We start from the raw sequence: 23,948 nt of genomic DNA on the forward strand, positions 1-23,948 counted from the left end.
CGGCCTCCGTGGAGTTGGTCGTGTGAGAGTGCATGGCTGTTTCACTTAAGGAGAGATGCACGTAGAGTGAGAGGAAGGCTGCGGGAGCGGGAAATGGGCAAGCGCTTCGTGGTAATGCGGTCTGCCGAGCAGCCTTCATTCAAAGGAACACATAGCCCAGCGAGGAAAGGGGCGTATCACTTACTCTCCCCGTGCCTGCATGGGGAATGTCTAAAAGGGGCAGGTAAAGCGCTCCTGCACCTTCGGGTCGAGTTCGCGCCATATAAATGCGCACGCATTATTAAAAAAAAAAAAGGAGAGCAACATGCTTGCGCAGTGTCACTGATGATACGAAGGTATCAAATGTAGGGCCAACGAGGATGTAAGGAGGGACATGGGTCCCTCTTAACCCCGAGAGCTGGCGCAGTCCCACTTATAATATAAAGGTATCAGGAACAGGGCCCCAGAGAAGGAAGAGCGGGGCCAATTCAGGAAGCTGTGTTGGTGGATTTATGGTGCACATTTTTAAACAAGGGCGCAATGGCTGCAGGAAATGTTCCACCCCCCCACCCTCCTCCAATTAGTTTAAAGTGGTGTCCCTGGTAACAAATCATAGCTGGGTTTCAGTGGACATGTGATCTGGCGTGGCGATAGGTGGATTTTGGTTAGAAAATCTGGTGAAGGCGCCTAGGAGGTGGTGCTAGCATTTGGTGATCATAGGCACGCATCATGTATTAGTTCTGGGTTACTGATAAGGCAGCTTGTAATACCCAGTATTTTGGGGGGACAGTGGGGGTGGTACCCATTAGCCGGTAGGGGGTGTGTTTCATGGCGATATTATGAAGTTAACAGTTGTCTTTTGTTTCCGCTAGCAGGCTTACATGGCGCCTAAGCGTGCTCGCCCCATTTCCGGGAAGCCCGGGGCACAAGATGATTTTGGTGCTATCAATGACCTTTGGAAGGCGGCACAGCGGCATGGCATGGAAGCAGCGCTTCAAAAGTTGGCTGGAGAGCCAGAGCAGCGGCCGGATGGCAGGGCAACAAAGCGACAAAGGAAGGTCCCTGCCCGATATAGAGAGGGGCAGCAGGACAAGTCACACCCACAACCGGACATGTTGGCCACGGTGGGGGGTGAGTCAATCATTCAGGACATGGTGGCGCGTCGGACAGACAAAGCAGCGCAGGGGCCCGTGCTCAATATGATGGTGGGGGCGGTGGGGCAGAGCATTATGGCAATATCCACAACAGCAGCATCGGGGGAGCCACCACGGGGGGGGGGGCACCAGTGGTCTCACAAGCGGCAGGTAGCTCTACAGCCATGCAGCCCCCGGGAAATACGGCAGGGTTAATGGTGCTGCCGATGCAGGGGCCAGGGGGGGGCTTCTGGAACTTCCGGGGGCTTGCAAGCAATGGGGATCTCTGTTGCACATCAGGCCCATGGGGCGTTGGGAGGGGTGCCAGCCATACCACTATCCGGACCACTGCCAGTATCTGGATCACAAGGGGCGGTGGCGGCTCAAGTGTGGGCACAGACAGGTGGGACTCCAATTACAGCGGGGCTGGGGGAAGGGCAGACTTCCCCCTCGCTGGCTGCAACTGGGGCGAGCGTAGTACAATCACCCCCAGTGGTGACTCCTTTAATATTTGGGTCTACATCCTTGGTGCTAGCCCCCTCTTCTGCGATTTCTTGGCATGTTCCTTCGGAGACTAGGGACAAGTTTCACAAGGGGGAATTTGTGAACGTTTTTGATTTGATCAATGCAGGGGTGGTTCCAAGTCGTCCCAAAGCAACTAAAGAGAGGGAGTTTAAACCAAAAACTTTGTGGGTGGAATGGTCCTTGCGGAACTGGGTGACAGGGTTTGCTATTTATGCTGCGATTTTAACAGAAAAAAACACCATCATTAGCACCGCAGTTGTTTGGGTACATGTCCCTCATACACGGGGCGGCCTCCGAGTTCCAGGGTTCGGCGTGGATGCAGTACGATACTACATTTAGGCAGATGAAGGCTGTCCAGCCGGAGATAGCATGGGACCAAAGAGAGATAAATATTTGGCATGCAGAGTTTAATATGGCTCAAACACCTGGGAAATCAGCTCAGTCATTTCGTTTCAACAAAAGTTTTGGAGACAAAAAATTGGCCTGCTGGCAGTACAACAAAAAGGAATGTAGCAAGGGGGCGGCCTGTAAGTTAAAGCACATTTGTTCATTCTGTGGCAGGCAGGGACATCCAGAGTTCAAGTGCTTTAAAAAACAAGGCAAGCAAAGAGAGCGAACACCCTTTAAGAGCATTCTGCCAAAGCATTAGTCCCGAGCGTCCGTCACCAATACCGATGCATATTCTCACGCACTTTTTCAGTAAATACAATAATGTCAAAGATGCATACATGCTGTATTATGGTTTCAAGGATGGGTTCCGCATTACTTCCCGCGTACCCCCTTCATCAGTCCCGCCAAAAAATCAACAGTCAGTCCTGCAACAGCGGGAGGTGGTCCGGGACAAGATTACGAAGGAGGTGCTTGCGGGCAGGGTGGTGGGGCCTTTTAATTCTCCACCTTGTGAATCTTCAGTCTGTTCACCACTGGGGTTGGTGCCAAAGAAGGAGCCGGGCAAATTTTGTTTGATTCATAATTTGTCGCACCCCATTGGGCTATCGGTAAATGATGGTTTGGATCAGGCCTTATGCATGGTACGGTACACCACCTTTGACGAGGCCATTGCAAAATTACAGACATTAGGCAAAGGGGCGCTAATGGCCAAATCAGATATAGAAATGACCTTCCGCCTCCTTCCCATCCACCCTGAGGATACCTGCTTGCTGGGCTTCACGTTTGAGGGACAGTTCTTTATGGACTTGTGCATGCCCATGGGATGTTCCATCCCATGCTCTGTATTTGAGACATTCAGCCGTTTCCTGGAATGGGCTGTCAGGGACTTGGTGTTGTCAGATGATGTGGTACACTACCTGGACGACTTCTTGTTCATGGGTCCCCCTGGTGATAAGGCATGTGGGAGGGCGCTGCAAGGTTTCCGGCAGCTTGCCCAGGCGCTGGGGGTTCCGTTAGCTGCAGACAAGAGAGAAGGGCCTACCAGCTGCCTATGCTTCCTAGGTATCGAGATAGATTCAGTGGCAGGGGAATGTAGATTGCCTCATGAAAAAGTGCAGTCATTCAGGGAGGCGGTTAATGCCTGCATCTCAGCCAGGAAGGTTACTTTGCATCAGCTGCAGGTCTTGATAGGTCAATTGAACTTTGCCCTGAGAGTGATTCCCATGGGGAGAGTTTTTTCAAAAAACATAGCTAGAGCAATGTCTGACTTACGGGCTAAGCACCATCACACGAGGTTGTCGACAGATGTTAGGGAGGACTTAGAGTCATGGAGGGAGTTCTTAGATAACTTCAATGGAACACTTTTGTGGCAGCAGCCTGAGTGCAACAACACTGAGTTGGACCTCTATACGGATGAAGCGGGCGGCATCGGTTTTGGAGCAGTGTTAGGTTCTAAGTGGTGCATGAAACATTGGCCGGAGCAATGGGTTGAGTGTGGGCTTACACGCAACGTTACCTTTTTAGAATTGTTCCCTATAATTGTTGCCTTACACATTTGGGGGCCTTCTTTAGCGAACACTAGAGTAAAGTTTTGGTCAGACAGTATGTCTGCGGTGTTGGCCATTAATAATCAGAGCGCAAGATGCCCCATGGTGCTGCAGTTGTTGAAGACGCTTGTTCGCCTGTGTCTCTTGCATAACGTGCATTTTGCTGCCAAACATGTACCTGGTGTGGATAATACAGTGCCTGACGCTTTGTCTCGATTTAGGATGGCAGAGTTCAGGGCACGGTGGCCGCAGGCAGACGAAGTGATGGCGGAGTTCCCAGAGGAGTTATGGAGGCTTGGTGCCCCATTGCCGCAGACCTAATTACAGCAGCATTGGCACCCCAGACAAAACGTATGTACGAGAGGGCTTGGGGGGTGTACAATGCGACATTCAGAGCAGACAAGCAGCAAAAACGTTTCACACCAGAAGGTGTGTTGGGTTTTCTGGTGGGCCAGAAGGATCAGGGAAGGTCACTCTCCTTAGTGCAGAGGCAGATGTCTGCCATTGCTTTCTTCGCAGGTTTGCATGGTGTTAGGGATCCTACTAAAGATTTTAGGGTGCAAAATGCCATTAGGGGTTGGGAGCGTTTGGCACCGGGAGCACGAGACACTAGGCGACCTATAAATGTTGAAAGGTTGGGTAGGCTTGTGGGGGCCTTACAGTCGGTGTGCCGGTGTCAATATGAGGTAAAGCTATTCAGTCTGGCTTACTTGCTTGCCTTTTTTGGGGCGTTTCGTGTCTCTGAGCTGGTGGCAGCATCCAAACAGTGGGAAGGTGGGTTAGGCCTGGCAGATGTCTTTCTAGAAGAAGGGGCAGTCCACATAAGGATCCAGCGGTCAAAGACAGACTCTTGCGGGAGAGGCACTTGGGTGAAATTGTTTGCGGCTCATCAAGTTGCATATTGTCCAGTAGCATTGACACGGGAATATCTTAAGGTACGCCCGGTGGTCCACTCAACAAGGCTTCTAGTGCACAAAGATGGCGTGCCAATGACAAGGTACCAGTTTACCCAGGTTTCTAGGAAAGCGTTGGCACATCTAGGTGAGGATTCCACGCAGTTTAGCTCCCATTCCTTTCGCATAGGGGCGGCCACCACAGCAGCAGCGATGGGATTGACAGCAGATGCAATCAAAAAAGTGGGTAGTTGGCAGTCAGATTGCTTTCATCGGTATGTCCAGCCAAGTCTCGTTTAAGGGAAGAAGTGATGCTCAGGGTGCCTTCAATCTTGGTCTTAACACCAATTCTCTCTCTGTTACAGTTGTTTCCCGCAAAACAGTGCATATTTGTTGGTGTGGGCATACCTTGATTTGCAGTGCGGAGCAGCAATTTCATGGGTCCGGTTTGGAGGCAGCACAGGGGGCAGCAGGGTTTACATATCACTGGCTTGGGGTACGGGGACTACGGTTACAGGATCTTTTGGTACACCTACAACAAGCGGTAGAATCCGGAGAGATGCCTCGCCCGGACGTTTTGGTGATTCATGTGGGCGGGAATGACATGTTGCCTTTAGGCAGATTAGGAGTTCGAGAGACCTTGTTTTCAGTCCTGGCTAGGATTCAAAACTATCTACCTACAGCATTGATATTGTGGTCAGAGGTGATACCAAGGTCGTTCTGGCTGGGTGGGGCCTCGGTGAAGGCCATTAATGACTCTGTGCGGAAATTGAATTCTTCAATACATAAACTCTTACGTGGCCCTTCAATGGGTACGATACAGCACAGATTGCTTAATCCGGGGTCTACTGAACTGTTCCATCACAATGGTGAGCACCTGTCGACAAAAGGAATAGAGATATTCATCCATACAATGTTGGGGGCTATTCGGAAGCACAGTCAACGCCGGTGGGGGGGGGGGGCGTGTGCGCCAGGTAGCTTCTCACCCTGTGGCGGAGCGCTGACAGTTAACAACGAAGGGGCATGCTCAACAAAGGAGGTTGAGTGACTGGATGGACCCCAAGACGGGGTAGGATTGAAGTGTGCAATGGATTGGCGGTAAAAAGGGGGACCGGCTTGCCGGTGGTCCTCAACGCTACTGCTCGAACACGTCACTTAAAGACTGAGATGAATCTTGGGGAGACTGTCTGTGTTCAGGCACCTCGGAGGGCCGGTGCGCTATGCGGTGCCCTGGATTTCAAGTGAGGTAACTGTTTGTTGCGGCACGCTGTGGCCTGCCGGCACAAGGTGCGCAGCAGAGGTGTCAAGACTATGTTATGGCGGGATTTTTGATCTCTTATCAGATCACTATAGATCTAGATCCCGACTCAGGTCGACTGAACCTTTGTTACCTGTCATAGAGTAAAAAAAGCAATCCACTACTAGGTTAATCAGTTTAAGACTTTGCACAACTCTGAAGAACCACTTACTACGAATAAGTTTTAAAAGTTTTATTTTAAAGCCAATGATAACTGGAGATACAAACATCTCAATATAAGGTTCAAAAGATACACTGGCATTAGTACAAACATGAATTCTCTAAATGCTCCTAGGCGACAGAAGAATATCACCAAAACTAATTCAAAAATCATCAAGGTTGCAAGAATAGACACAAGTTGTAACTTGTGTGACATTTACAAAAGGGAAGGAAAATCCAAATTAGACTGTCCCTACACTAGACTAAGTGACATCCCTACTTAGCAAGATCTTAACCTAAAAAGGTGTCCGCCGTGGTGACTTCCAAAGAAGATCACTCTCTTTCCCTTAGTATTTGTTGTAAATCTGTGCATCGCAGTTATGCGCTATCTGCCTACCCATCCGCTCTCTTAGGTTCCTCAGGCCATCTGCTCTACCTCCACCCAGGGGTGCTGTCCCTAATACAAAATCACAATTACAGTAGAAACGCCCCTCAGAAACGCCCCTCACGTACACCCCTCACGTGGTGTCGGCTCTGGCTTTTTCCATGCTGATACTCCTCTGGGCTCATTGTTAGCGTTGACCTTGCTTCTCAGGCTCTTCTCCGGCAAGACGGTACCCCCCAGGAAATTCCTGAACCCTCCTCCAGGCCTGTGCCTGTCTCCCAGAACAGAGCTCTATTCATCACTCTCTTGATTGGAACCCCCTCGCACCTGCAAACAGACACCCATGAAGTGGGCCCCAAATTCCGGCCTCCAGCTTATCTCACAAGTCGTAAACCTTCGAGCATGGTCCACGATTTATGCTTAACACGACCTGATTCTAACTAGCACATGCAGATCAAAAGAAACAACCTTATCTCTTCAGGCCTACTAGAATTACATGAAACGGGCCTGTGCACACTATGAACTTTATTTCTCAGCCTAAACAGTATTCTAACTTATTACACACAACTGGTTATAGGGAACACTTCTATAAAATGTATATTTTCAGTTCTATGATCAATAATACTTTGAATTATGACAACAGTAATCCATATCATGTGAAATTGTAAAGGCACGTATTCTTTCTCAGTGAACTGCCATGAGGCCTACACATTTCTACGTTTAGCAGCATTACATTCTCCTCTGCAACAGCCACATAACATGGAATTTAATATCATTCTAACCTCTCTAAACACTCCTACATTAGCTTTTCACACTGATATATGCACTCTGTATTAATTAAACACTCATATGTATGCACTCTATAAATTCGACACTCTTATATGTTCCTTTAACTAGACTGGTGCAACGTGCTTTTAAATATGGTGCACCTCTACATTTTACTTGATGTGCGCTCTCTCAGTTCCCCCCTTTGATGACCTTTAGAGGTCATCACCATCACAACACCATCCCTGAGGGTATGAATTGAATCAAACAGAACTCGTTGCAGTGCTCCCTCGCTTCATCATCTCTAGAGCCCTCAGACTCCTGTACTGGTTATCCTGCATCGCAGCTAACCTCTGCTCCTGCTCTCTCATGGATCTTTGCAACCTATTTGATCTATACCATTGATACAGCCGCACCAACCCCCACAATGTGATTACACAAATCACTATTATGATGATAGGTTTCAGTATGTACAAATGAAACCCTTCCCTAGGTTGGCAAACCAACCTCCAACTTTACCCATTCCATGAACCACTTTTTCCCACACATTCACCTGTGTTAGATCCTCAATCTCATGATGAATTTCAGTGATGCTCTGTATATATTTTTCAAGAGGTTTTGAATTGTCTGGAATGTAAGTGCAACATTCCTGGACCTTCAAAGCCTTACAGACTCCTCCCTCTTTGGCTAACAGAACGTCTAGAGCAAGTCGGTTCTGGAGAACCATTGCCCTTATCGATTGCATCTCTCCCTCCACCAGCATTAGTGATCTAGCAGTACTGGCAGACAACCTATCTACAACTGTTGCCAATCTCCTAATCTTGACGTCATTCAGTATTAACCCTAAAAGAGGGAACATAGCACCAAATACATCTCCAATTACCTCATCATTGCTTACATCCCTTCTCCCTCTGGCTTGTTTTCCTCCCTCTATGATTTCTAGATCCTTAGCATGGTATATTTTGGGGAAGACAATGACTAAATAACATGATCCATACCAATTATCCGGTAGTTTCACATATGCATTTCTTGCACAGACAAAATATACATTCGGGATCACCTGCATTCCTTTCAAGAAATCCTTTGTATAGTATTCTATTTGGAAAGCATGTTCACAACTTACTTCTCCCACAAACACATTCTCATAGTAGGTTTTACCCCTGTATATACATAGTTTCCCTCTTTGCACTCGATCTAAAGCTATTGGACCATTACTACCCTTCCTTTCGTGTGACTTTTCCTCCTCGGTCCAATCTGTTTTCCATTGGCCCGAAGCCTTTAGGATCTTCTGCCTCCTATATCGATCATCCACCTGCCCTATACATTTTTTCTCAATTTCTGACACTTTACAAGTCAAATTATTTCTTCGGGCATATGAAGTATCCAGCGTTCTCCAAGGAATGAAAAATTTCCTTAATCGATCTTCACTCTTATAGCAATCCCACTTGTTCATGTGCTTGTAGGCCGGGACCTCTGGTAAAACAGCGTCAAAGTTTGAAAAATAATACTCAAAGCTATCGCGTCCATAAAATATACTAAGCAACAAACTACATGTGATTCCATAAGTCAATGGAAGATGATGGTACCTAATACCTTCGTCTACAGAAGCTGGCAATTGCATGCAAACATAGCAGTCCTTTGCATCCATAGCATCAATGTATTCATAAAGTAATTTAGCATATGCATTTGATTTGAAATTTCCTTGTGATTCATCTACGTGCAACCTACGAGCTTCTGCTGCTAGCAAAGCTTTATCTTTCTCTGTATTGTCCCCCTTTTGACCAGCAGTAGTAGGTTTCGGTGTCACTACAACTTTTGCTTCTTTTGTTGCCTTCTCTTCATTTTCATGTACCACTATATATGATACAGTAACTACTAAAACTATAAGAAAAATTACTCCCTCTAAAAGTGTGCCTACTATGCATTTTGCCTTGCGGTTCGGGTTGCCGGCCTCCATGATCTCAAGACAGTGTAGTTCTATTTTTTCTCTCACAACACAAAGTCTCTTTTCTTTGCTCCTTCAACAGTGTTTTCCTTGCTTATTCGGTCTTTTCGAACCACACCTGGAAGCTGATAATCCCTTGTGCAAGATCAGTCTTTTGAATTATAGCAACAGACAACCCTAGCCCTTCTCCGTCCACTAAATGGAAAAGTCCCTAAATTTCTTCTTCTTCCACTTGGCGCTAGGTTATCTCTCAATCTGTTTATTTACAAAGTCTTTAGCAGTCTGTAATCATGCGTGTTCCAGCGGCTCTAATCACGTATTCTAAAATTTCTAAGCGAAGAATGATCTCCTCGAGTGCTGGTATCGTTGGACCAAAAGTCGGAAATTCTACTCTGTTTAAAACCAGTTCTCTTATTCTGCTCAGATAAGGAGGATTGGGGACAGTGAGTGTCAGCAACCCTTCGATCTCAAGTCCAGGTACCAACAACACCACTTCCAATGTTATGATTGGGTCAGTACTGGTCACTGTCACTTCCCTCACCCTCCCGGATCTCCGTGCACTAGACATCTGCTGCTAGGTAGGTCCACTCAGGAGTGGCGTATCTTCTGTAGGGCACTCGCAGCCTCCTTGATCTTCTTGGACCCTCCTGTTCTTGATTCTGTGCACCTTCGTCCAGATCTGAGTCTTGAGATATAGGAGCAAGAGTTCTCTCTGGAGTTAGCTTCAAGCTCGGCCTCTTCTTCCTTTCAGGCCAACTAGCTTCTCCACGCCTTGTTCTCCTATTTCTTGTCCTCACACTCGGTTCTTGATCACTTTTGACTTGATCAGTGTCTGAGCCGTATTCACAGCAACTTTCTCCTTCTGTGGCAACTTCAGTTTCACTGTCGTCCTGTCTTTCTTCCGCTTGATCTGAAGCACTCCCAGCTTCCTCCGACACCCCCACAGCTTGACTGATCCCCTCTAGTGGTTCGCCGTCCACAGCTGGATTTTCATCTGTGAGAGGAGCTGTTTCTTCCAGGGGTGCTGGAATTCTTCGAGTATGGGAGGCGTGAATCCAATTTGGCAGCCCTCCACACTTTACAGCAGTATTCGTTGTCAGAATTATCTGGTAGGGTCCCTTCCAGCGCACGTCTAGGCAGTTCTTCCGGACGTGCTTCTTCACCAGCACCCAGTCACCAGGGCACAGGTCATGACATAGGTCTCTGGAAGATGGAATTTCAGCCGCCTGCACCTGAAGAGACACAGAATGAATGACATCAGAAAGTCCCTTGCAATAATCCAGGATCAGATCATCTGTGATATTCAACAAAGCTGTAGTTGGAACAGATGGAAGTCTCATTGCCCTCCCCATTAGAACCTCGTGTGGGGAGAGGCCTGTTCTCCTGTCTGGTGTGCTACGCATACTCATGAGTACCTAGGGCAGGGCATCAGGCCAGCTTAAGGACGTCGATGAACACACTTTGGCCATTCGGGATTTTATAGTTCCATTTATCTGCTCCACGATCCCCGAAGCCTCTGGTCGATAGCTACAGTGCAACTTCTGATCAATATTTAATGCAGAGCAAAGCATCTTCACAACTTCACTGTTAAAATGTGTCCCTCTGTCTGATTCCAAAGAGGTCGGCACCCCGAAGCGTGGTATTAACTCTCTAAGCAACAACTTTGCTACTGTGAGTGTATCGCACCTGCGTGTCGGGTATGCCTCGACCCATTTGGAAAATATGCATACAACCACCAGAACATACCTGAGGCGGTTGCTTTTTGGAATCTCAATAAAGTCTAATTGCATTCAGTTGAAAGGCCCACCAGACCTCCCAATGTGACTCAATGTAACTGGTGTCCTTTTCCCTACGTTCAATTGCTGACATGTTACACACCTTTGACACACTGCTTCTGCGGCTACTCTGAACTTTGGGTTATACCAAGTCTGCCTAAATACCCGCAGCATGGCATCTCTTCCTAAATGTACTGGACCATGTATCTGTCATGCCATTGGACTCACTAATTCATTTGGTAATACTGCCCTTCCATCTGCTGAAATCCACAAATCCATTTCACTTTTTACACAACCTGCAGTTTCCCATGTCTTTTTCTCAAAATCTGATGCATTCTCTTGCATGTCTTTTAAATCATCCCAAGTATCAACTGTTTCTAGCATCATGTTTAACTCTGTCTTTTCCTGTGTCCCACCCACTTCCACTTCCGTGAAAGAGTATCCTTGCTCCGCACAGTAGCGAGCAACCTCATCGGCATAACGATTTCCTTGGGACACAAAATCTGTACCTTTGGTGTGTGCTGCACATTTAACAATGGCAATTGCTGCCGGACCTTGTAACGCTTCTAACAATAGTCGCACAAACTCCCCATTTCGAATAGGCGAACCTGAAGAAGTCATGTAACCTCTCTGAGACCACAATTGCCCAAAGTCATGAACTACACAGAAACCATATTGGCTATCTGTGTAAATGGTGAATCGAATTTTGCTACCTGCTAAACAGGCACGTGTCAATGCAATGATTTCGGCTACCTGAGCGGAGTGTACTCCTTCCAGGCAAGCGGCTTCCACAACTCCAGTAATGGTGCAAACAGCATAAGCTGCTCTCAACTGACCAGTATCGTCTCTTACACATGAGCCATCAACAAAGAAAATTTCATCAGGGTCAGTCAACGGCTCATCCACAATATCTGGTCTTGGCTTGGTGCATAGTTCAGTCACATCAAGGCAATCGTGATCTTCATATTCTTCGTCTTCTATATCATTAGGAAGTGGCATCAAAGTGGCAGGATTCAAAACAGAGCACCTCTTAAGGGTCACGTTCTCCGCAGCAAGAATAACTTGCTCGTAGCGCGTGAGCCTATTATTGGTCAAGTGCTGTGTCTTGGTCCTGGTCATTAACAGTTCCACAGAATGAGGTACATACACCACTAATTGGTGTCCCATCACAATGCTTTCACACCTTTCAATGCGGACACCCGTTGCAGCAACGGATTTGAGACATCCGGGCAACGCTGCGGCTACTGGGTATAAAGTAGCCAAAAAATATGCAACTGGTCTACAGGCATTTCCATGAATGTGTGCTAGGACTGACAAAGCACAACCTTCTCTTTCGCAACAGTAAAGTAAAAATGGTTTTTCGTAATCAGGCATTCCCAAAGCTGGAGCACGGCACAAGTCCTCTCTCAGCTGTAGGAACGACATCAAACAATCCTTGTCCCTGGGTACCGGATCGCTCACCTCCTTGTGCGTCAGTTTTTGTAAGGGTTTTGCTTTCAGGGAAAAGTAAGCTATCCACTGTCGGCAATAACCAACCATTCCTAGGAACATCCTGACCTCTCTTTGTGTCGTAGGCGAATTCATCTTCATGATCGCCTCTATCCTGTCTGGTGACACCTTCCGCTTTCCTTTTTCAATTCGGTGACCCAAGTACTGTACTTCTGTCAGACAGTACTGCAATTTGCTCGGAGACACCTTATGTCCATTTTCAGCTAAATGGTTCAGCAAGGCGATGGTGTCTACCTTACAAGCTTCTTCTGTTCCTGACGCAACAAGTAGGTCGTCTATGTACTGAACTAGAACCGAGTTCTGTGGTAGTACTAGACTTTCAAGATTTTTCTTCAGTAGCTGGTTGAAAATCGATGGGCTTTCTGTATACCCCTGTGGGATACGACACCATGTTAGGACACGATTTTCCAGCTTAAATGCAAAAAGAAACTGGGTCTCCTCATGTAATGGAATTGAAAAGAAAGCCTGGCAAAGGTCTATCACTGTGAACCACTCAGCTTGGAATGGTATCTGAAACAATATTACTGATGGATTCGGTACCACTGGACAACATGAAACAACTATGTTATTAACCCTTCGGAGATCCTGTACTATTCTAAATTTCCCGCTAGGTTTCTGCAAACCCATAATCGGGGAGTTGCATGGACTACCCACGATTTCCTCCAGTATTCCCTGCTTAATCATGGAGTCGATCACAAGTTTTATTCCTGCAATCGTCTCCGGGGTCAATTTGTATTGAGGCGTTCTTGGATATTCAACATTCGGTTTTATCATGATTTTCACTGGTTCTACTCCTTTAATCAATCCTATCTCTTCTCCAGTGAAATCCCATACTTCAGATGACACAGTATCTCTTAAGTCCCAAGGGAGCTCTTCCACCGTCAGGGTAGGATACAGTTCTACGCATACTCTTGAACTTGCAACTTTAAAGGTGGCATCATCGTCGTTAGTCTGTACCTCTACTCCCTGAGGCGTGCAGTATATTGTGCAATTTAGTTTGCACAATAAGTCTCTCCCTAACAGACACACAGGGCTAGAATCACATACTACAAACTGATGTTCATCGCTGTAGTTTCCTATTCTCACTAGCACTGGTTCCGTCAAAGGGTTAGTCATCCTCCTATTTGCGACTCCTACCACTTGAATTGTTTCCCCCGACATTGGCAGATCCGGAACCACGGCTGATCTCAAAGTTGATCGAGTAGCTCCGGTATCTACTAAGAATGTCGTAGGACACCCCGCCACCTCAGCCTCAACAAACGGTCCTCTTTGGTCCACCTCTAGAACTGCCCCGAGGGTACAGTCCTCCTCTCTACTCACACGCCGTCCAGTTAGTGGATCAACGTAGTAACACTCTTCTCCTCCTACTAAAAGAGGCATTTGTCTATAGGTCTTGCCCCCTGTCGTAATCTTTGGTGTTTGCGGGAACTGAGCTCGAGGAGCCGAAGTCCCCCCTTTGGCCACCTTACCCTTTGGTACTGTCACCCCTTGGACTGGAACGGTCTGAACTTCCTCCTCCTCTACTTCCAGTTCTCCGTTTTCAGGGTTATAGGGACACTCGCGTTTCCAATGTCCCACCTGGTGACACTGGTGACACTTTGTCGTCTTTTTCAATGTAGCAAAGTCTATTCTAGGTCTCGGATTTTCCTCGTTGTCTCTATTCTGACTATTTGATCTCCTTCCCATCGTCCCTGTTCCCTGTTGCTGCTGTCCACCCTTTCCAGCCGACTGCATCTGAACCATCATCAACTTCTCCTTAAGTTTCTTTGCTTTGGAATCTATTTCATTGCTGCAATACCTTGCGTATCTCAAAATTTCATCCAATGGTTTGTTTTGCCAGCAAATTAAGTGTTGCTGAATCATCAAACAAATATCAGGTCTCAACCCCAAAACGAACTTCGATACAAACTGTCCTATGTCTTTGGGATCCATTACATCTAATCCACTGTATTGTTTGAACGTTTTCAGCAATCGCTCATAAAATTCATGGACTGTCTCCTTGGGTTCCTGTCTAGTTCGGTCTATTTTCACCCAATCTATATCCTGCGGTGGCACCCTCTCTTTCAGCCATGTCATCACCTTTTCATATTTTATCATTACTCTTTCTGACGGACCATTAGTACGAGCATCTCTTTTTGGTTTTGCTGTGGGCCATTCGACACTAACTTTGCATGCTGTCCACAAGTCTCCTGGGACCACAATGTCGAATAAAGTGTTCAAATCAATCCACAGTATTTTTGAAATCTTGACAAACCTCTCTACCTGTTTGTACCATTCTACAGGATTCTCTCTTAACTTCGGAAATGAGTTGGTAAACGCAGCCAAATCTCCCCTACTCCAGGGCACATGTACATAATTCCCATTCGCTATTTCTCGCAAAGGGAATGCCTCCATCCACAGTGGCCCTCCCTCCGGGGACATCACAATCGCGCTCCGCCTGACAGTCCCTTTCTTGGACCACCTTTCTTCCCATTTATCCAGATCTCTCCATGCTCTTATTCCTGTGATCAGTTCCCTTATGTGTGTTTTTAATCCAGTTGTCCTCCTCTCATCCAGGTCCTGATCTGAATAATGCAGCCTATGGTTACCCTGTAATGCCTTTGTTCTCGATACGTCTACCATATACTTGTCTGCCAGTTCAGACAATTTCTCGTGAGTTGCTCTTGCCTTTCGAGTAATATCCTTTGCTATAAACAGCAGCTCATCTTGCTCGTACATGTCAATCCTTTCTAAAGGCAACGCACCATCTATTATCTCGTCCAGGTCAGATTTTAAACTGGTCACATCGAGCCTTTTTGCCTTTATCACAGCTTTCAGTATGCTGTCTCTAGAGAGCCCATTCACGTCTCTCCCATCACAGCTCTGAGTCCTACGTCTGGGCTCAGGCGTGTTATGGGGAGTCCTCCCATGCTCCCATCTCTCCAGGTCCCATGCAGTTCCATCCTCTCTTGGTGTATGGTGAAACACTTCTCTATTCCCCATAGTCCCACATTTCCCATCCTGCCTGGTTTCTCTAGATGCATAGTAAGACACTCCATTATTCCCCATGCTTTCGCAATTCCCCTGCTGTCCATGATCGCTCGACGCATGGCAAGACCCTTCGCGGCTCCCCATGTTCCCGCGATCCCGCTCCTGCCCATGATCGCTTGACGCATGGTGAGACACCTCGTGGCTCCCCATGTTCCCGCGATTCCAATGCTGTACGTTATCGCCAGGTGCATGGAGGGTGCACTTAAAGCTATCCCTGTACTCTTGCGTCCTTTGGTCTCCCTCACTGTGAATGAGACGAGACGCCCTTCCACACTCTGTACTTCTACCTTCTTGCTCCTGCCTACTTCCACCGTGGATATGACGGGTAGCTCCTCTACTCTCCTGACTCTTACCGTCCCACTCCTGACCGCGTTCGCTAGCCCCGCAGTGAGACAATGTCCCATTGCATCGACTTCCCCATTCAGCTTCCGCTCTTGACCTGTTACTTTCTGTGGCAGCATCCCATTCCCTCAAGTCAGCCCTCAATTCCTTAAAGGATTTCGGTCGTGGTCCTCTCAGATCCATCGGTCCTCTCTGACCCCCCTGTTCTGTTATGGGATCCACTGCTGAATCCAATGGGGTGCTCCATTTTGTCGGTCCTGGCAATTGCCTCCAGGCATTTGTCATGTTGTTCCTTCTTTCCATTTCAGCTCTTTCTCTGTCTAGCCGTACCTGTTCCTCCTCTCGCACTTTCTCTGGGTTATAAACCGACACTATAGGACCTATGGTAACGGGTACTTGAAGAGCATCTGGCAATCCATAAGACTCAACACACTCCGTTGCTGGCACCTTCTGCACCACAAACCTTCCGACTACCCTCTGTACAGGACTAGGTTGAGGTGTTTCCTCACCTTTGGTAGATACCCAATCCGTTATAGGGAGTGGTCTATTCTCCTCTATGCCAACCCTATCTTCCCTTGGGAGCTCGATACCTTCCATCTCCCTATTGTACGGAGGCGGTCTATCTATCAACAACCTATTTATTAGGCTATCCTCTGACTCGCTCTCATCATCCTCCTCTGGGGTTCTCTTATCTCCTGTAACCTCTCTCACTGGGTACAACTTATCCACTTAAATAGTCTGTACCCTCCATTTCTTGGTTTCCGCATCCCATTTGGCATCTTGTACTGCTCTTACTGATCGTCTCACCCTTTCTTGATGCCTGTTCTGATTCCTGTCGTGCGCCGCCCTAATCCACACATTAAGGGCCTCAAACTGTGTTGGTCTAGGCAAAGGTCTCAATGAAGACATAACTGCTTTTAGCTGGTGCAACACTTCTAATCTAAACGTTCCGTATTTCGGAAAAGTCAGTTCCTCGTTCCCTTCTGTGATCTTACTCCAAGTACCAAGCCACAGTATAGTATGCAACCCAACATTCGTAGCCATATAATGAGCTGGTGTACCCTCTGGCGGGGCCTCTTCCCCGTAATAAGATTCTCTCCTTTTTCTCTTAAAGATCGCTCTCAAGCATTTAAAACACTTCATGTTCAAAATCTATAATTTTTCCCTATTTCCCTGCGTTCGTTTACTTCCTGATGACAATCCACCAATCCCAGCGCGGCTCTCGCTAACCGGCCTATCCCAGCACGGCTTCACACCAACCGGCCTATCACAGCGCGGTTCGCGTCAACCGGCCTATCACAGCGCGGCTTCACACCAACCGGCCTATCACAGCGCGGCTCTCTCTGACGTCACTCGTCTCCCCTTCGCAGCAGTTCCCCTCCTCTCTCAGCTCGTCTCCCGGTCATGCATGCGTCCCATTCATACCCTGAAAAATGATTACTTCCGATCAAGCGATCACTTTCCTTGACTGTACGCCCACAGTTTAACTGTAATTGTCACCTTAACTGATGAAATGTCTTTCCGTGAACGTCTAGACAATCGCCTTGACTGATAGGTTACTTACACACAGTAACTTCCGACCTGCGTCCGTTACTCATACACTCACTCTTGCGTTCCCCCTATCACGGTCCTGCGGGCGATCAATGGTACCTCATGACCCCCTTTACAATGGTCGACAATTACTCTGGATGTTCGATACACCGAACCACTTAAGCTCTTCTCTGAACTTAAGATTTTCACCAGGTTGTACGCGCTCACAACCCTCCCTCAATCACACTACAGGCATTCAACTCCACATGACATTACAATACTGATACAACACAAAACACCGCAATCTGACAACGCATGACCCTTATTATACTCACTCTCGTCTGACCCTGCTGCTTTTCTCTCGCACCGTCAGCACCTTATTCGGCAGGCGATTCTTCTGCTGCTCATCTCTCGATCTCTAAGGGCCTCGGGGTAATCTTAACTTAGTCTAGATCACCTTCCTCTAGAAGGTAACCATCCTCTGCTACCAACTGTTACGGCGGGATTTTTGATCTCTTATCAGATCACTATAGATCTAGATCCCGACTCAGGTCGACTGAACCTTTGTTACCTGTCATAGAGTAAAAAAAGCAATCCACTACTAGGTTAATCAGTTTAAGACTTTGCACAACTCTGAAGAACCACTTACTACGAATAAGTTTTAAAAGTTTTATTTTAAAGCCAAAGATAACTGGAGATACAAACATCTCAATATAAGGTTCAAAAGATACACTGGCATTAGTACAAACATGAATTCTCTAAATGCTCTTAGGCGACAGAAGAATATCACCAAAACTAATTCAAAAATCATCAAGGTTGCAAGAATAGACACAAGTTGTAACTTGTGTGACATTTACAAAAGGGAAGGAAAATCCAAATTAGACTGTCCTTACACTAGACTAAGTGACATCCCTACTTAGCAAGATCTTAACCTAAAAAGGTGTCAGCTGTGGTGACTTCCAAAGAAGATCACTCTCTTTCCCTTAGTCTTTGTTGTAAATCTGTGCATCGCAGTTATGCGCTATCTGCCTACCCATCCGCTCTCTTAGGTTCCTCAGGCCATCTGCTCTACCTCCACCCAGGGGTGCTGTCCCTAATACAAAATCACAATTACAGTAGAAACGCCCCTCAGAGACGCCCCTCACGTACACCCCTCACGTGGTGTCGGTTCTGGCTTTTTCCATGCTGATACTCCTCTGGGCTCATTGTTAGCGTTGACCTTGCTTCTCAGGCTCTTCTCCGGCAAGACGGTACCCCCCAAGAAATTCCTGAACCCTCCTCCAGGCCTGTGCCTGTCTCCCAGAACAGAGCTCTATTCATCACTCTCTTGATTGGAACTCCCTCGCACCTGCAAACAGACACCCATGAAGTGGGCCCCAAATTCCGGCCTCCAGCTTATCTCACAAGTCGTAAACCTGCGAGCATGGTCCACGATTTATGCTTAACACGACCTGATTCTAACTAGCACATGCAGATCAAAAGAAACGACCTTATCTCTTCAGGCCTACTAGAATTACATGAAACGGGCCTGTGCACACTATGAACTTTATTTCTCAGCCTAAACAGTATTCTAACTTATTACACACAACTGGTTATAGGGAACACTTCTATAAAACGTATATTTTCAGTTCTATGATCAATAATACTTTGAATTATGACAACAGTATGCAATACAAGATTGTGGTAGTAGTGTTCCTCCAAATGAGAAAACGTCAGCACATATGAACAATACAATTCTCTAGGTAAGTATACGTGTAATGTAAATTATATACAGTTCTTTGTGTGAGGTGCTCTGTTATCCTGTCAAACACCCACCACCAGGAGTGTTGATTTAGCTGAAAAACAATTTTCAGCTAAATGTTAAGTACCAAGGAAAAAACAGGTATTATCAGGCACTCTCATAAGGTATGTAATGATCCAAGTAGTTCTTGTCATTAATCACAAGTTTCAAGATTACAATTCATTGATAAAGAATGGACTTCCAAAATACGAATCCAGACAAAGCGTTAGACTTCAAATCTTTATTTAATAAACATTAAAAATATTTCCAGCTTGTCCTGCCGACACGTGTTTCGTCTCATGGAGACTTTTTCAAGGCCAAGAAGACAAAAATAGTGCACCGATATTGGACACCATGAATCTTGTTATTTAATGCAGATGAACCAGCGATTTAGGGTCACACCAGTAAATATGAGTCCGAAAAAGATCTTTCCGGAGGACACAATTGGTGACTTATCATGGTCAGCATTTAAACTTAAGAAAAGACGACTCCACCTCCACGAAGCAAGATTTGTGAAGTTATTAAGTCTATCCTCTTTAACTTTGAACAATTACTTTGGATTTCGCTTCTTGTTCCCTACAAATTCATCTATGTGAACCAGGCTATAAGGATTGTGTCCTCCGGAAAGATCTGAAGGGATTGTACAATAACCCCCACTCATTGTGCCAAAGGGCGACTGGGGAAAACCATCATCTGCCTCAGGGAGGGGAAATGCACCCTCCCTGCTTGCCTAAAGGCGAGGAGGGGGTTACAATGAATCTGCATCCCTCATTGTACCTAGGGTCAAGGTGGAAAAGAAAAGGAGACCTCTACCCTATCACCTTCTCCAAAGATGACCATTGTGTTTGGCCCCGAATGCCAACCGCCTTGCCTAAGAGGGAGTGTTAGATTTGGAGGTCTCTAGTTGGCACAGGTAGGTCCTTGTGACGAGTAGGGACCCTTTCCTCTTGTCAGGGTAAGGGGGTACCACTCCTAAAATAACCCCTGCTCACCCCCTTGGTAGCTTGGCACAAGCAGAAGGGCTTTACTTCAGAGACGTTGTAAGTTAAGCAGTTGTGACCACATACAGTAACCCAGTGACAACACTACAAATGGACACCACACAGGTTTTATATAAAAAATAAGTTAACTTTATATAGAGTTAACACAAGACCATAAACGACAAAAATACACACTAAGATTACTTTAAGGTGGTAGATTTAAGCTTAGTTCAGTTCGGTTCTTAGATGCGACACTCTGCGTCAATGTACCTTAAGTTGTGTTGCGCTTCCACGACAAGCAATGTCGCAGCGATGGGAAATGCGGCAAGGTTCAGAGACAAAGAAATAAAGAAGTGAAGATCTTCCAGATGCCGCACGCTTCTCGGGAATGCCCACGATGCGTGAAGCTTCCCTCAATGCGACAACTACAGCCAAGATGCGATGGCAGCAGCTCCGACGGCGGCTCGCTTCTCGGGGATGCGAGGTGCTCTTGGTCAATGCGGCGCAATGCGACAGTTCCAGCGGCGACACCCTCCTTCGGAGTTGCGACGGCAGGCACAGCAACGGCGACACGCTCCGACCTCGTTGTGAGATTCTTCTCCTGATGCGGTGCAGTTCGACAACTACAGCGGCGACACGCTCCTTCTGAGTTGCGACAGCAGCAGCAGCGACGGAGACACGCTTCCTCTTCATTGTGGCACGCTTCTCTCCGATGCGGTGCAGTGCGACAGTTCCAGCGGCGACACCCTTCTTTAGAGTTGCGATGGCAGGCCCAGCGACGGCGACGCGCTTCTTCTTGTTGAGTCGCGCTTCCAGCTCCTTGCGACTCGCAGTTCCTCAGAAGGCCCAAAACAGCAGCAGGCACTTCCACAAGAACTCTGGGGAGCTGGGGGTGAAGTCTGTTGTCCTTGAGGCTTCAGCAGGAGGCAAGCTCTTTTCCAAGCCCTTGGAGATCCTTCACAAGTTGAAAGCAAAGTACACAACGTTCCTTTCTCCTTCCTTTGGCAGTAAGGCAACCACTGCAGGCCAATCCCCCTAGCAGCACTTCAGCTTGGGAATAGTCTCTCCTCAGTTTCTTCAGGTTCCTCTCCTCAGTAAAGGTTTCTTCTTGTAGTCCAACGTGATCTAATTTCATGGGATCAGGGTCCCAATATTTAGACCCCAAAATCCTTTGTTCTGTGAGGGGAGAGGGGCCTTTGCCCAGTCCAAACCAGTTCTGAAGCACTCTGTTTACCAGACTTCTCCTTTCCTTTCACAGTGCAGGGCAGAAACATCAGACACCCACAGGAGGTGGAGCCAGCATTGTGGAAGGCAAGTACAGTCCTGGAGCACTTTGTTTACAGGACTCCTTCTCTTCTTTCAGTTTGCAGGGCAGAGACATCAGTCGCTCTCCAGAGGGTGGAGCCAGCATTGTTGAAGGCAGGCACAGCCGTATTCAAGGTTCAGGTGCAACTCCTCCCTCCCATCTAGATGCAGATCCCTCTAGTCACCACTGGGTGACTTATCCTGTCTCCTGGAATTCCCCAGCCCTGTCACTCACAAAACCAGACATAGGAATACACAACCTAGCAGAGGCAGGTTTGAATGGTTAGACAAGCAAATACCTACTTTCTAAAAGTAGTATTTGCAAACACAGAATATTAAAATAAACTTTACTAAAAGATGTATTTTATTATTCTGAGTTCAGGCATACCAAACTCGAATTTCTACCATGTTCTCTGAGACAGTTAGGCTTATAAAATGTAACTGCTCTAACAGCCCATTCTGGCCTATGGAGAACAAGTAGCCTTGCAATAGTGAAAAACGAAAATGGCTGTAATTCACTATAAGGACATGCCACACACATCAGGGCTTGTCCTATCTTATTCTTACTATGCACCCTGCCCTTGGGCCTACCATAGGGGTGACTGATATGAAGAAAAGGGAAGGTTTAGGGACTGGCAAGTGGATGCACTTGCCCAGTCAGCATGACAGTACCAGACTGCACGCAGGCTCTGCAATGGCAGACCTTAGACACATTTTACAAGGCTGCTTCTGTGGGTGGCACAACCAGTGCTGCAGGCCCACCAGCAGCATTGGGATTTACACACCCTGGGCACACCCAGTGCACTAGACTAGGGTCTGACAAGTAAACCAAATAGCCAAACATAGGACCACTGATTAGTACATCAATTTACAGTAGGAAGCGCTTGCACTGTGGCACTGGATAGCAGTGGCACAGTGCCCAAAGCATCTAACACCAGCAAAAATACATGAGGCAACAGCAAAAATGGAAGGCAGACCCACGCCAATGGTGCCAGGTCTAACACGGAGTAGTTTATGAAGTTACCTACAACCACCTTTCCTAAGGGAGGTAGGAGTTTATTTCCCTCCTGGCCTTGCCTAACTCCCCAGTAGAAAAATGCACACCATACCCTCTTGTCTTGCCCAACTGTTAACATGTCCCAGGGCAGCACTGAGACCCCATCCCCCTCACTCTTGACCAAACAGGTGTTTTACAAAGAACTAATCTCCGCCTTGCTCAAGGGAGAGTGAAGGCAATGCTTCATTGGCCACTTGCGTTGCTTTAGAGGATAGGAAGTTACTTACCCAAAACTGAGGCAGGGCATTAAAACAAAAAAAGTTCACTTGCTCTTGTGCCCTGTTTCCAATTGGGAACAGGGTGCGTCTGCGGATTATGGGTGACGCGCTTTTCCAAGGCCCACACAATTTTGTTGGCCACAAGGGAGTGGGTCAGCTGCCTTCCAGTCCTGCACACTGTTCCCAAAAGGGAACAGGGTGTAGAAGTGGGTGACAACTCACCTATCATATATTTTTAAACCCATCCCACCCTTGGGCTAGGCAGAGGGCACAAGAGATAGAGACTTTCCCCACCCTTGAGCAATGGAGTGCTAATTAATTTGAGAACCCACTATCTTTAGCAAAGCAGGGTATAGACACTTGTAATGCTATCCTCCAGAATTAGTTCATATTTAACTCCACCGGAGCATATTTTTGTCAAAAAATTGCTCCATCCCTGATGTTTATTTCATGAGAGATATTGTTTTTTGAAAAATGGATCACGGGGATTTTTTATTACATTTTCTCCCAGTGTTCATGAATATCCAGAGACTTATCAAAAAAGGAATTCTGGATTGAGGGGTTGTTTAATATAAATCCAAAGGACTCTACCCCACCTTGGTTAAGGGTTGATAGGCCCGCCATTGTTACCACTACCACCATTAGCAGAACCATTACAACCACCAGCACCTCAACCATTACTACCACCAATAACTCCATTGCTGCAAGCATTGCTACTACCACGATTACCACCAATACCAATATCTCCACTACCAGAAAGACCATGACCACCACCATTACTACCACAACCACTATTAAGAGCACCATGAATAATGCCACCTTCACACCATTATTAACATAATTACTACAACCATCACCATTACAACGTTCACCATCACCACTAACACCATTTTCAGTTCCATTATTATAACCACCATCATCATTATCACCACCCCACCACTATCACCATCACCACCGTTACCAAGGCCAGCATTACTGGTCCATGATAGAGGGTTAGAAAGTAATTGCTGTATGGGAGATGTGTTATTGTTATGCTAAGTAAGAGGAGTAAGTGACCATTACGGGGAGATGAATTGGATGAACAAAACACGAATTAACATATCAACTGATCCAAACCTCAGTTCAGCAAAACAGAGCAACTCATTAATCATAAGACTGCAGAATAAAATACAGAATTGATGCTTTGAGCAAGCAGTGTCCAATCAAAGAGATTTATACAAACTAAAATTCTTCATGTAAGGATTGCAGCAAAATATGTTAAGCCAGACTTTATTAAACAGTAGTTTGCGAGGAGTTTTATAGTAACAGCAAAATTGAAACACAGTTATTGAAACTTAACAAGTCTTTTATCATTTTTCTGGTAAGGAGCAAGTCAGACAGAATTTCCAAATAAAGGAATGTTCC

The 23,948-nt window shown here is 46.7% G+C and overlaps 1 protein-coding gene and 1 pseudogene across 1 annotated transcript; one reads left to right on the forward strand and one right to left on the reverse strand.

Moving 5' to 3' along the window:
• The first annotated feature begins 1,388 nt into the window (after window positions 1–1,388).
• LOC147668306 (uncharacterized) lies at window positions 1,389–2,286 on the forward strand (annotated as a pseudogene).
• A 3,026-nt stretch (window positions 2,287–5,312) lies between these two features.
• LOC147668307 (uncharacterized) lies at window positions 5,313–15,350 on the reverse strand. Its single transcript, XM_086948620.1, has 2 exons — window positions 14,171–15,350; window positions 5,313–5,344 (listed from the first exon to the last, which is right to left on the reverse strand). The coding sequence occupies exons 1-2, from the start codon at window positions 15,348–15,350 to the stop codon at window positions 5,313–5,315; spliced, it is 1,212 nt and encodes a 403-aa protein (XP_086804746.1).
• Window positions 15,351–23,948: the final 8,598 nt, after the last annotated feature.

This window comes from Lissotriton vulgaris, unplaced genomic scaffold, assembly GCF_964263255.1.
Source record: "Lissotriton vulgaris unplaced genomic scaffold, aLisVul1.2 SCAFFOLD_7571, whole genome shotgun sequence".
Classification (NCBI taxonomy): Eukaryota; Metazoa; Chordata; class Amphibia; order Caudata; family Salamandridae; genus Lissotriton; species Lissotriton vulgaris.